The following is a 14,126-nucleotide window of genomic DNA, read 5'->3' on the forward strand; positions in this document are numbered from 1 at the left end:
GAAAATCTTTTTTATTTTCTATTCTTAAGAATAGATCTTTTTAGCTAACATTTATTTTGAGATACATCTTCATTTTTATTTGCCTGAAAATTTATAAATTGTTACTGCTTCATAGAACTCTTATAAGTGCCATGAGGACTAGAAATTGCAATTTATTCCCCTTTTAATTGCTACTACGGTCCTGTAATTCTGGAGCATAGTGGGCATTCAACATTAATCAAAGTTATTACTTTCTTCCTTTAAGAATTTATTCAAAAATTATGTATTAAGACTATGTGCTGGGCAGCCTGGGTGGCTCAGCGGTTTAGCGCTGCCTTCAGCCCAGGATGTGATCCTGGAGAACAGGGATGGAGTCCCACATCAGGCTCCTTTCATGGAGCCTGCTTCTCCCTCTGCCTTGTGTCTCTGCCTCTTTCTCTCTCTCTCTATCTTTCTCTGTGTCTCTCCTAAATAAATAAATAAATAAATAAAATCCTTAAAAATTTTTTTAAAAAATACTATGTGCTATGAAATGTGCCAGGTAGTCAAAATAGCTAAGAAAATTTGCCCCAAAGTACCTCTCCCAGTGAATGTCAGGAATGGCTATAAAACTATGATAATAGAGTTCAGATTGGTACATGAAGACTGAGAGAAAGGGATGGTTCTACCTTCAGTGACTTTGGAGCTGGGACCAGAAGGTTGAGTTGGAGTTCGTTAGAGAGTAACAGATAATATGAGTGAGAAGCATGGAGAGATAAAGCAGGTGTAGCCAAGGGCCCTAGGGAATGTGGAGGGAGGGGGAAGGCTTTGGAACAAGGTGATTTTGGGGAATGACTCAGAACCATAAATCTGGTATTCTCTTGTATGAGAATTCCTTTAACAATGTAAAAATAAAACTTTTGTGCTTTATGCCATCATGTTTTATCCTTTAACCTAAGCTGGATACAGACTTAGATATTTCTGCCTTTGTATTATCACTAGACTTGTATGTTTGTTATCTTTTACAGTGAAGTTCAGCAACTGCAATGGAAAAAGGAAAGTACAGTATGAAAGCAGTGAGCCAGCAGATTTTAAGGTGGATGAAGACGGCATGGTGTATGCTGTGAGAAGCTTCCCCCTCTCCTCTGAGCATGCAAAGTTCCTGATATATGCCCAAGACAAAGAGACTCAGGAAAAGTGGCAAGTAGCAGTAAAATTGAGCCTCAAGCCTACCTTACCTGAGGACTCAGTGAAGGTAGAGTATGGAAATACGGCTTGGGAGTTATGTTTAAAAATCAGATTTATACAGTTTGAACTAAATAAACACTTTGCTTTAAGTCACATTGGCCAGTATTTGAGTTTTTATCAGATTTTGTCACTTAAATAGTATTTTGTTGTTTTTTTTAATCTTACAAGATACTTAGACTAAATATATATTTAAGCTATCTGAAATTATATTTGAAACAGTTGTTTATACTTTGAGGTTTATAACTTAGTTTAAATTAGAAGTAGTTGTTTGTTTTAAATTTCTAGAAGCTTCACAAGCTGTGAAATATAACCCCAGAATAAACAATTCTTAGCAAGATGTCTCTTAAATGGGAAGTACAGACATACAGTAGCAATAAGAAAGCATTTCCTGCTAGGAGTATAGGGTTTTTGTCTTCTCCTTTAATAATCAAATTGGGGAGTATGAATTATTTATACTACTGACATAACTTTTAGGAATGATATACTCCCTCTGGTGGAAGCCACTGTGAGCCAAGATAAAAGAAATAGATACGTCTCTAACAAAGTACAGTTTGATTAAATTCAGCAAACATTTACTGAGCACTTATTTTGTATAAATCACTATATTAGGAATTTTTTTAAAAAATATATAAAATATATATTATATTTTTAAAAATATATAAAATATATAAAAAGATGCAGTAACTTCTTCAGTAAAGTTATGATAACATTAGTAATTCTTGAATATTCTCTTTTCATGTTGAGATAATTCAAAACAAATAGGAGGGGTTACCACAATTACCTATTTTGAAGTCCCTAATTTCACGAAGTATGACTGTTACATTTTGTGTATTTATTGTACTGGAGATAGGAATATACATATTCACTTCTACGATTTAATTGTAAATGGAACATACACATCCATAATCAAATATGAATAAGTATATCAGTGGAAAGGTATCATTTTTCTCTTGTACCCATGTTAGACTTTTATTATGTGAAATGTAATTTATTAATCTATTAACTGTTTAGGGGAAATTGTGTCATTTGGGGAATACAGAGTGAGAAATTGGTAACTAATTGAGTGAAAAGATGCTTTTGTTGTTGATGATTCGTTGTGTTCCAGCAAACTAGCTTGGATATTTGCACTGAAGCAGCAAGGGCTAATGGTTAAAATGTCTACAGATATAAGGAGAAACAGAAGAAAATGTTGACATCCAGCAGAGATTAATACCCAGTGTGCAAAGTGGGTCATCTACAGCATCCATCATGGCTGACATAGGTTTAGAATAATTACAGCATTAATTCTGTGGGATTTAATAGGGTCATAAATATTTGAGACATGCCTTAGCAGTATGTATTAAAGTTCTCTTGGAATTCAAATTATATTTTAACACATCAAGATCTAAATTTAATGTACAGTAGCACATTACCTGAACTGTGGTTTAAACTAATGAGAGATATATAAAAGGGTACTATTAAATTTTGCTCAATATTAACTGCTATCGAAGACGGTTTGTAGAAACTGCAAATAGTTTACACAGCTGTGCCACATAATAAATTGTTTGGAAATTCAATTCTTCAATAATCAGCGTAACCCCAAAATTTTATAGCATTTTCTATTATTTTACTAGAGGGATAAGGAGAGGGCCTCCAGGCGTATTTTCTTCTTCATATCAGTGACTCCTACACTGTCAGGTATCCATTGATATTGCTGTCTTTCCGAAAATGTTTTTCCTAGTATTCAGCAATGTCTTGTATTTTAATGCAAAGGAATCACCAGAAATTGAAGAAATAGTATTCCCAAGACAAGCGACTAAGCACAATGGCCACCTACAAAGGCAGAAGAGAGACTGGGTTATCCCTCCAATCAACTTGCCAGAAAACTCCAGGGGACCCTTTCCTCAAGAGCTTGTCAGGGTAGGCTTGCAGAATTTTAATTGTCTCTATGGCATGTGTCAAGTGTATGTTAGAAATTATTTTTTCCATTCTATCACAGGATAGACTTTACAACATGTATTAAAATACTTTTTTTTTTTGTATAGATGAATGTCTATACAGAGCCTCTTTTTAAAAAATTATTATCTCAGATAGGCAGAGCTCTCTGTGGGTCCCGTACCCGACAGACAATGAAGTTTGTTGAGTGTGTGAATACATCAGCCCCAATCCCGACATGCATCCACACCAAGACCATACCCTTTCTCAAAAAACACACACCTTGGCTTCACTGTCTAACAGCTGTGCTCTCCATGATGATCTTTGCCCTCTCCAGATAGCTTTTGAGCCAAAGAAGAAATAAAAGGGCAATCATTGCTAAAAATGCCAGCACCAAGTGCATTTGAGAGTTTTTTAAAGAAAAAAGAAAGTGACCTCTGAAACCATTAACAGAATCCCTGGAGCTGTGGGAAACCATAGGCTTTTATAAATCTGAGAAGTAATTTTTTTTTTTCAGTTACTCCAAATGTATAGCATCAGATGGAGAGGAAAAAAGTCACAGATATATGTACATGTTTAGTAAAATTAGCAACCCATTGTTGATAGCAAAAGGAAGAAAGACAAAATTATGGTGTATTTATTTATTTGCAAATGTTTGTGTATGATCAATTGAGCATTCCAATACATACTGAAAGCTGTATTTTTTAATAAGTCATTTATTCGAATTGCATATTTTATTTTAATGCACATTATAATTCAATTTAACAATGAACAATATAACTCCCAAAGAAAGGCATTTTTTTCCTACTTTAATGGTCAATGAGTAAGAGAATTTTGCCTTAACAAGAAAAATAATAAGCTAGATTCTGTTACTGGGTTAAGTATGCTTACCTAATACATAATGATCTGTTATTATTACCTGCAAAGATATTGCCAATTAGCCCTCTCTCGGAGTTCTTCTTCTTCCTCCTTTTCTATAGCTTGTTCCTATGACTGTTCACCTGTAAACTTATTTTTCCTGGGAATTGTTATTTTTGGAGGAAAAGGCAGTCAGCCTATAATGGGTATAATTTTTGAGAGCATAAAAACGTATTTTAAAATGATTTTTTGTATGTTTTGTTATTAATAAAGAACTTGGAGTAATAGGTGCTACCTTAAAATGACATGGAAACTATGGTTGCAGTGAATAATGTCAGTATGAATGTAAGTGCAGAAATCTGACTTTCAAGCTCAACCATAATACTAGAGTTCCCATGTAAGGCTATTTCACGCTATGGCCTAGACAGTTATTTCTTCTCCTGATACCCAAAGGTAAATAAGTTTTATTTCAACTAAATTGGACACCTGTTCCCATAGTAAATATTCTAACCATATGAACTTCCTGGATAGATTTTGATTCAGTTTAAAAATCGACACTCCTTCATTTTGACTTTTCGCACTGCTCCTAGTGAGTGTTCTTTTAGAGGTTAATGTTGGCCCTTCCTGGTGATAGGTGACATCTCTTTTTGAAGCCTATCAACGAGAGGTAAGGGTGAGAAACAGGATTGGTTTTTCTGGGAAGAGATGCTGTAAGTTTGTAACTGAAAAAGGGCATAAGGTGTGGCATGTCCTGTCTCTGATAATGAGCTCATTTAGTGTCTCATTTAATATGATTGTCTTCTTGATCCTCAGATCAGGTCCGATAGAGATAAAAACCTTTCACTACGGTATAGTGTAACTGGGCCAGGAGCTGATCAGCCTCCAACCGGTATCTTCATTATCAACCCCATCTCAGGTCAGCTGTCAGTGACCAAGCCTCTGGATCGTGAGCTGATAGCCCGGTTTCATGTAAGATTTCAGCCAGATGATAATCTGATGTATTAATACTCTTCTAACTGTGTAGAGTTTAACATTTGCCTCTTATATCGGTCTTAGAGTTTTGATACTAACACTTTTAATACCTGAACTGTGCTTTGAAACCATTTCAATTTGTTGGAATGAGTTCATTTTTTTTCATAGAATTGATGAATGCTTATGTTGTAAAAAAAACAGTGCCAAAGAAGAAAGTGAAATTGCCTAAAATCTCATTACGCTTTACGTATTGGTGTGACTACGGACTTACAAGAACAGATTTACACAAAGGAGGTCAAAAGTGTTGCATATAAATTATACAGAGATCACAACACTTTTAATGACTGCATAGTATTCCATTAAATATACAGGCTATAATTTTAATGACAGTTTCTTATGATTTTGCTAGACATCTGTGTTTGTCATCTTTATTCTTCCTGGTCTGATTATTACATGAGATAATCTTAAAAAATAGTACACTTTAATTTTTTATTTTTGGCCATATTCCATCCAGAAAGGTGTGCCGGTTTGATACCCCCAACCAGAAATTGAGATTTCCCTTTCCTCAAACCAGCTAACACTAGGTTTCATCAATCTGCCAATCTGAGCAATCTTTTCTTAGATATATTATCTTACTATATTTCTTATGTTCATTTTTTTAATTGTTTTATTCATTTTCTTTTTGAGTTATCACAATTGTTTATATGTAATTACATGTTCATATTTTTAAATATACATATATATTTGAAACTGATTTTTCCAATTTAAAAATATTAATTATAGTGAGTGTTTTAAGACTCAAGAATTGCCTAATATTAATCAAATTCCAGGAGGTGTTTTCCTTTTTTCTTTCTTTTTTTTTTTTCTTAAAGCTATGCTTGCATGTTTCCTGGGACAAGATTTCAACAATTTTTTCATGAATTTAATATAGAAATCTAAGTTGGTCTTTATTACTTCTCCAATTTCTGCATGAATAACTAAAACTTGTAAGAAAATTATCATTTTTAAACAATATGTGTGCATTATGAAAACTTAAAAAATAATACAGTGCCAATAAGAAAGTAACAATTATTTGTAATCTCAGTACATAAAACCAACTTGTTTCTTTCTCTTTTTTTTTTTTTAACATTTTGGTGATATGCTATAAGATGTTTTTCTTTGCATAAATTCATAAATGTATTTTTTTGAAGTTGGCATCATTCCCTGAAACCAACTTTTGTCACTTTTGCAATCACAAGATTTAGTATCTTTCCATGTCAGTAATTATTTATTTATATTATCATTTTTGATTGCTTTAAATTATTTTGTTGAATGAATGTAGTGTAATTTTAAATAATTACTTTGGGTAGATACTTGGGTAATTTAGTTTTTTTGTTTTATTTTGCAACTATAATGTGGCAGTGAACATTTTTTTCTGTACATTTGCCCATTTTATACTCTTTGAATAAAGTCCTAAAATTGGAAATATTTTGATAAATATAGTGAAATTGTTCTCTAGAATGGTTGTATTATGTTAAACTACCTGTTCATTGTATAGGAGATAAACTTTCTCCATACCATTATCGATTCCAAGTATTATTTATTTATTTCACTATTATTTGCAAAGAAATGATAATGCTTTCATTGCCTAAGTTGAATATCTAATCAAAGTAAATTCCCTATTCCTGTTCTCTGTTGAATTTTGGGTTTTTTTAGAGGTTGGAGGATGGGAGAGGGAGAGAGAGAATCCCAAGCAGATTCCTGCTCAGAGGGGAGCTCAACACAGGGCTCTGTCTCAGGACCCTCAGATCATGATGTGAACTGTAATCAAGAGTTGGATACTTAACCTATTGAGCTGCCCAGGTGTCCCTCCTTCTGTTGAAATTTCTTTTGGCTTGTTTACCTTTTGTTCTCACTGTTAAGAACCTCTTATCTGTTAGGGATGTTAATATTTAATTTGTCACATATTTTCCTCTTTTTCTTGTTTTTAAACTTTGTTAATAATTTTTACCCTATAATTCTTGCGTTGTAAAATTATTTTTTTCAGTTTTATACAGTCTGGTTTTAGAGATAGTTATAAAGGCCATCTCTACTCCAAGATGCTAATCTCTCCAATTTTATCTGTTGTATTTATCTATTTGCATCTATATTTTTAACCTCTGTGGAGTTTGTTTTACTAAAGTGAGAGAGGTATATAGACACACTTTGTTTTTCCTTTGTAGATAGCCATTTGTCCCATGTATTGAATCAGTATTCCCAGTGGTTTATCATCTATACTTATTCATTCAAGACTTTTTATTCCACGTGCATGTGTTTGTTTTTAGACTCTTATTTTGCACAATAACATATTTGTTGAATTTTTGCACTTGTAAAAACGTTTTAAATTATTAAAGTTTTGAAAATTGTTAAAATATTGGTATGTTGTAGAGCAAGACTCCTGTAGAACTAAACAGATGAATAAGCATTTTCAAGGGGTGCCTGGCTGACTCACTGGGTGGAGCATGTGACTCTTGATCTCATGGTTTTGAGTTCAAGCCCCATACTAGAGCTTAAAAAAATAAAATGAAAATTATTCTAGGGGATCCCTGGGTGGCTCAGCAGTTTAGTGCCTGCCTTCGGCCCAGGGCGTGATCCTGGAGACCCAGGTTCGAGTCCCACATCAGGCTCTCTTCATGGAGCCTGCTTCTCCCTCTGCCTGTGTCTCTGCCTCTCTCTGTCTCTCATGAATAAATTAAAAAAAAATGTTAAAAAAAAATGAAAGAAAGCCCTATTCTAGGGTATAGTAAAAAAAAAAAAAAAAAGTTATTCTAAAAAAAAGGGAGGTGGTACCTAGCTGGCTCAGTCTGTAGAGCATCCAGCTTTGATTTCAGGGTCATGAGTTCAAGCCCTACGTTGGGTATAAAAATAAAAAAATAAATAAAACTATTTTCTCTCTTGAGTACTATTCAACACTCCTTTCTTCCAAAGGCTTGATCATTTCATCCACCAGGTTTTTTTTTTTAATCCTTCAGAAACATGTAATGCCAATGCTTTTTATATTGTTCTAAAGCATAAAGAGAGAAGTAAAACTTTCAAACCTTTCATAAAAACAAAATTTCATTGATAGGGAAATTCGATAAAGATAGCACATGATAGACCAGTGTCTAATTAGACTGGTCTCGAATTTATGAATATAAATATCAATACAAATTTTCTAAATAATTCTTCTTTGTATGAATTCTCATTATCTAAACTCCTGTGGCTAAAACCAGGAAATAAATATCTTCAGGTCAATTTTTGGGTAAACTCTTACTGCCAGCACTTAAAAGAGTGATGCTCATAAAATATAAAATCAATTATAGAATTGCAAGGATGTTTCAGTATTAAGAATCTATTAATACATAATATATTAAATAAGTGAAGGAATAAAGGATTGGTTTATAGCTGTTGAAAGGCAATCATAAAATTTAAATCATTTCATGTGTTAAATAACGTCTAAATTCAAAAAGAGGGGATGATATGGTGATGCTTCTTTAACTTGATGAAGCATATCCAAGAGAAACCAACAGCCAGCATCATATTTAACTGGAAAACCACAGAAGCATTCCCATTAAAAAGAAGCAATTCAGCGGAACACTACCCAGCTATTGAAAAGAATGTAATGGATCTCTATGCGCTGGATTAAAAGAGTTTTGACGATACTCTGCGAAGAATAGCTGAGTGACATATTTATTTAAAAAGAAAAAAATAATAAATTTTTTTAGAATACCTATGAAACTGAGAACTCAAGCTTGGAAGAGGAACAACTGTCTTATATATTCACACACTTTCAATATTTATGAGTGACTTTTACGATTTAAAACAAACAAAAAAAAACCACCTAGTGTCCAAATTCCCTATGCACACTTAGTTCTATGTTCTCTTCTTTTCTCTTAATCTCTACAATTATTCTGTGCCAGAACATTTTTAATTACCATAATTCCTATGTATGGATTTCACAAAAGGATTTGGGAACCGGACAGAACTGGCTTTAGGTATGGGCTCTGTCAAGAGACAGCAAAGTTACTTAGCTTTTCTGAACCTCAATGTCTTTGCCTTCAAGTGCTTTTATCATTTCTGCCTCATTCTTTTGTATAAGGATCAAATGAGTTAAAATCCATAAATCTCTGAGCATAATGCCTAGCAGATAGTAAACATTGGCTTCTTACTACTACTGTATCTATCCTAATCACATGAAGTTTGGCTCACTTAAAATTTTTTTAAAGACTTTATTTATTCATTTTGGTGAGGGGGAGGTGAGGGGCAGAAGGAGAGAGAGAATCTGAAGAAGACTCCATGCTCAGTGGAGAGCCTGACAAGGGGCTTGAGCCCAGGACCTTGAGATCATGGCCTGAGCCGAAATCAAGAGTCAGCTGCTGAACAGACTGAGCCACCAGGCACCCCCTGGCTAACTTAAATTTTGATGAAGAGTAGCTTTTACTGTTTCTCTGTTCATAGCATGGTGATTGTATATTTTATCTTCTCACTTGAGACATAAATCTTTTAAATAGTTTTGTTTTCTAATTACTTTTGCAGTTGAGGGCACATGCTGTGGATATTAATGGAAATCAAGTGGAGAACCCTATAGACATTGTCATCAATGTTATTGATATGAACGATAACAGACCAGAGTTCTTACACCAGGTTTGGAACGGGACAGTTCCTGAGGGGTCAAAGCCCGGTAAGTTTGAACATAATAGTTCAGAGATTGAGGAAACATGTTATAATTCAGTACCAGTTATAAACAAGAGAAAAGGAAATCATGTGAGCTTCTTCGTGTCATTTGCTTTCATGCGAAATGATTTTAGAGAAAAAAGAAGGGAAGAGGGGAAAGAAAACGACGGAAGAGAGAAAAGAGAAAAATATCACTTCCTCATTTTGAAAAAATATACACTACGGTATCTGATTCTATATTATAGGATCTATGGGGTCCTTCCATGTTACTTTGTTTGATAAATCCGAGTGGCAAAAAGTGAGCACCAGAAGACCAGGGGCTTTCTGTTCATACAGTCCAGATTGTAGCCTATTAGCTCAAGCAGCAAGTAAACCTCAGTTAGAGAGTCTGAAAGGTACTTGGTGTTCCTGGGGTCAGGCAGTGAAGAAAGCCAAAAGCAGAGAGGGGGCTTGGAGACAGCAGTAGTCACACTGGATATTTACTTCGGGATGACCCAGATGTCTTCTGCAGCCCGCACTCCCAAACTTGTGTCATGGCAAGTGTCCTAGGCTGGAAACAGGAGTTGCCAAAGCCTCTCACCATTATGCACTGACTGATGTTTGACTAAGATTTTAGACTCTTGTACTGAAAGCTCAGTAGACTTTAGAAGAGCAAGGCTAGGAAGGCCAATTTAGTTTGAAAAACTAGTGGACAAGAAAACTAGTTGGTAGAGAGATGGGGAAACAAGAGAGTGTTTCACCAGTCTTCCTGAGATAATTTGGTGTTTAGAGAGGTGTAATTAGCTATATTATTATTATTATTAATGTAATTAGCTATATTATTATTATTATTATTATTAGTTTATATTTAAGAGCCTCGACATTTAAAATAGTGTTACATATTACCTTTGTCTCCTATACCAGTTTATACCTGTAGCTCCTTTATGCATATGCCAATTTATAGATGCACTGCATATGCCTTAAATTGGTACTTTTTTTTGGTCTAAATGTGCTTGTCTCTATCCTCAGAAAGGAAGTTAGGGGTAAGGGTGAGCTCCAGTGGAGCTGGAGTAGGGAGGGCAGGGCTGTGCTGGAAGTTCATCCATGGATGGCTCCTGCGGAGTCACATTCCAGAGTAGCTTTCTTTGGTATTTTAAAATACAAAAAAGTCAAAGAGTATTAAACATATCCCTACTAAAACATAAGTCTTATGAACATATTTTAAAGATAAAGAATTTTTTATATGGGGAATTTTTTGTTGTTTTTTAAAAAATATTTTATTTGCTCCTCTGTTGTTTCTAACTTTATTAAAAGTACTGCTTCACAAAAATTGTCGAAAATAAACCATTAGAGATGTACTTATTATGCATTTGATCGTGAATTTCCTTTAAAGCCTCCCATAAATAAAAGACTCAATGTTCATAAGAACTAAAGACATACCATGCATATATTTCCTGTAATTGTTCTGTAAGATTGAGTTAAACTGCATTGTAATCAATATTTTGATTTAATATTCTGGAATATATTTTTTGTTTTAACCATTCATTTGTTCATTCAGCAAACATTTACGGAGTTATGCTGTGTGCCAGGCACTGTTCTGACACTGTTGGTATAGCAGTGATATGCTAGTTCCTGCCCTATGGAGTTTACATTCCAGTAGGAAAGAAAAAAGCCAAGGAACAAGCAAATACACAATGAAGTTTTTTGAAAAAATGATATGGGTTGTAGAGTGGGCATATAATCAAAAGTGTCTTGCTTAAAGGGACAAACTCTGAAAAGAGATTTGAATATATTCAGTGTGATCAAGCCTTCGTGAATTCTGGGGCAAAATCGTAGTATGGAGAGGTTCTAAAGTAGAGCTGAGCTTAGAGCACTCATGAAGAAGGTAAGTTAGAGATGGAAAATTTTATATTCTAGTTCTTACAAATATCCCACAGAACAAACCTTTCTAAATAGTAACTACTTTTCTCTCTACTTCTAAATTGCACGGTTTGTGTAGCTAGTTTGAACTATTTGATTCTAATGCTTTGTAGATTTCCTTTCCAAAAAATCTAATAAATTGGAAGTCCCTGAGTTTGTTACAAGGCTCTTGTAATCTCCTAGGAAATAATGAACCACAATGCCAAACCTCTATTCAATGTACCAAAACAGTAATGCATGGAGTGATTCTTTATGACCTGAGTAAATGGAGTGTGCATCGTTATGCACACAGCTTACTTTCAGAAAGTGACTTAGGCATTGAGGAGAATCATGCTCAGCATGTCATTTTCGATATTGTTGTATAACAGAGGAAAATATGGCAAGGCGAAAGTATCAGTGGCCATAGAATATGTTGCTTATGGCATCTATATTATTATTTGCATTTTATATATATAAAGGTCTGAAGTGATCGTTTCTTAGAGTTGCAGAGTGAACTCATCTTTTAAGTCATAGAAAAAATGACTCTTTACAGATGTATACATTTTTAATAATTTTCCTTTCAAGTATCTAAACCATATTTTATATTTTTTAAAGTGAGTACTATTCTTATCAGTAGTATTTTAATTAAATCTAAATGACTACATGTTTGTTTTGAAATTAAGATTGATCAGAAAGGCAAATATACCTTTTAGGTATATTGAGGAGACCCTGAAGTGCAGGGTGACCCATTCATTTTTCATGTGTACTGTGTCTAGGAACATACGTGATGACGGTCACTGCTATTGATGCTGATGATCCAAACGCCCTAAACGGGATGTTGAGGTACAGAATCCTGTCCCAGGCTCCAAGCACCCCTTCGCCCAACATGTTTACAATCAACAATGAGACTGGTGATATTATCACAGTGGCAGCTGGACTTGATAGAGAAGTAAGCCAACCAAAAACTACTTGAATTTGTTTTTAATCTTAAAGGTACAAGGTATCACATGCAGTTTATCTCCGGGTAATAATACATCGGCAGTATTATTCAGTGTCCATTTTTTAAAGAAATCTCATTGTACTTTTTTCTACCAAACTTCAGATTGGTTAAATGATGTGTGCATACTGGATAAATCATTGCTGGTCCATGTAATATTTAGTGTGTAATTGACTAAGTTAATTAGATACATCTGGTATCTAATTTTTTAAATTCTTGGCATTTTCTCAGTTTTCCCTTACATTCAGAGGTTTTTATGAGGAATTAAATTAAAAACCATGCCCAAATTAATATTTACTTGTTGATTTTTAGGGTGAGGGTGGTGGGTAGGGGCAGAGGGAGAGAGAGCCTGAAGCAGATTCTGCTTCAAGCTTCGTCCATCCCACGACCCTGAGATCATGACCTGAGCCAAAACCAAGAGTTGAATGCTCAACTGACTGCACCACCCAGGCACCCCATCAGTCCTATTTTTAATAGACTACAAATAACGTGCATGCTGAGGTATTTTGTAGCCTCTCTGGATAGCCTGGTTTAGTAAAAGGAGTTTATCCTCTTAGTTAGAAGTTAACCCTTAACTCTAAGATTAACTTACTTAACAAGTTTGAAGACCAGCAGTGGCATTAGTTCTACTGACAAGCCTTATAGGTATAAATGGAGAAAAACAGACTTCTGGCATAATTTTTGTTGAAAAGGCATAAAATGTTGACAGCATTGAAATACCATGTAGGGTCACAGTCTGAGAGGGGATGGGTGTTTCGGGTAATTCCAAATGCTCATCTCACTGTAACAGACCTCACCCACAGTCCTCTTACCCACCTCTGTGTTTTATTCATGTGATTCCTTCTACCAGGAATGCCTTGCCACTTTTTCTTGATCTTAAACCTTCCATTCTTTCATGTTTCAATTTAAGCCCCACTTACAGTCTTTCCTGAAAACTCTGCCTTCATGAATCCTTTACAGCCTTTCTCTAGTCTATTCTGACCAGTTTCTTCCATTTTCTTAAGAGATTCTTAAGGTCATTATTGACCATCAGTAATCATTGTGTGAGTGAATTGTCAAAGTGCTAACTCATAGACATTTGTGTTTTGTAGATTTCTGACTGAGTCAGCCTTTATAGTAATGAGACCTCAGATTATGTATGTCAAAAGGAAACATTATACCTACCGTAATAAATATTATTGACAAGGATTTTAAGACTTGGTTTTAATGATGCTTTATTTTCCTTAGTAGCATTCACTTGAGTTGGATCGAAGAAAACATTACTATTGCAATTAATTATATATGCAAATAGTGCCTAGAAGCACTTTAATAAAGTACTATGAACAAATCAAAATTACTTTATTCACAACTGACCTGAGCAGAGAGCCTTACTTAGGAGTTAGATGTATGCCTATTACATCCTACCTGTTAACTTCTGGGTGTCACCGATTTTTTTTTTTTCCAGGAATTGGAAGATAGTTGAAATTTAATGTTTGCAATAGTACCTTTAGTTCAGTAAAGGGATATGTATATCTTTTCACCTCTTCCACTACTGTATGAAGTGAAGTTCTTAAATGCCAGTAAGCTCAGCATGTGTGCATATTTTGTTTGAGAATAGGTGGTATTTTTTAATATTCTCTCTTGAGTTCCA

The 14,126-nt window shown here is 34.5% G+C and overlaps 1 protein-coding gene across 1 annotated transcript in view; it reads left to right on the forward strand.

Moving 5' to 3' along the window:
- CDH2 (cadherin 2) overlaps window positions 1-14,126 on the forward strand; it is a 213,869-nt gene that overhangs the window by 149,888 nt on the left and 49,855 nt on the right. Inside the window, 5 exon segments of the mRNA NM_001287156.1 lie at window positions 987-1,213; window positions 2,959-3,105; window positions 4,792-4,947; window positions 9,484-9,628; window positions 12,276-12,448. Coding sequence (NP_001274085.1) covers window positions 987-1,213; window positions 2,959-3,105; window positions 4,792-4,947; window positions 9,484-9,628; window positions 12,276-12,448 — 848 coding nt within the window.

The sequence above is a fragment of the Canis lupus genome, chromosome 7 (assembly GCF_011100685.1).
Source record: "Canis lupus familiaris isolate Mischka breed German Shepherd chromosome 7, alternate assembly UU_Cfam_GSD_1.0, whole genome shotgun sequence".
Classification (NCBI taxonomy): domain Eukaryota; kingdom Metazoa; phylum Chordata; class Mammalia; order Carnivora; family Canidae; genus Canis; species Canis lupus.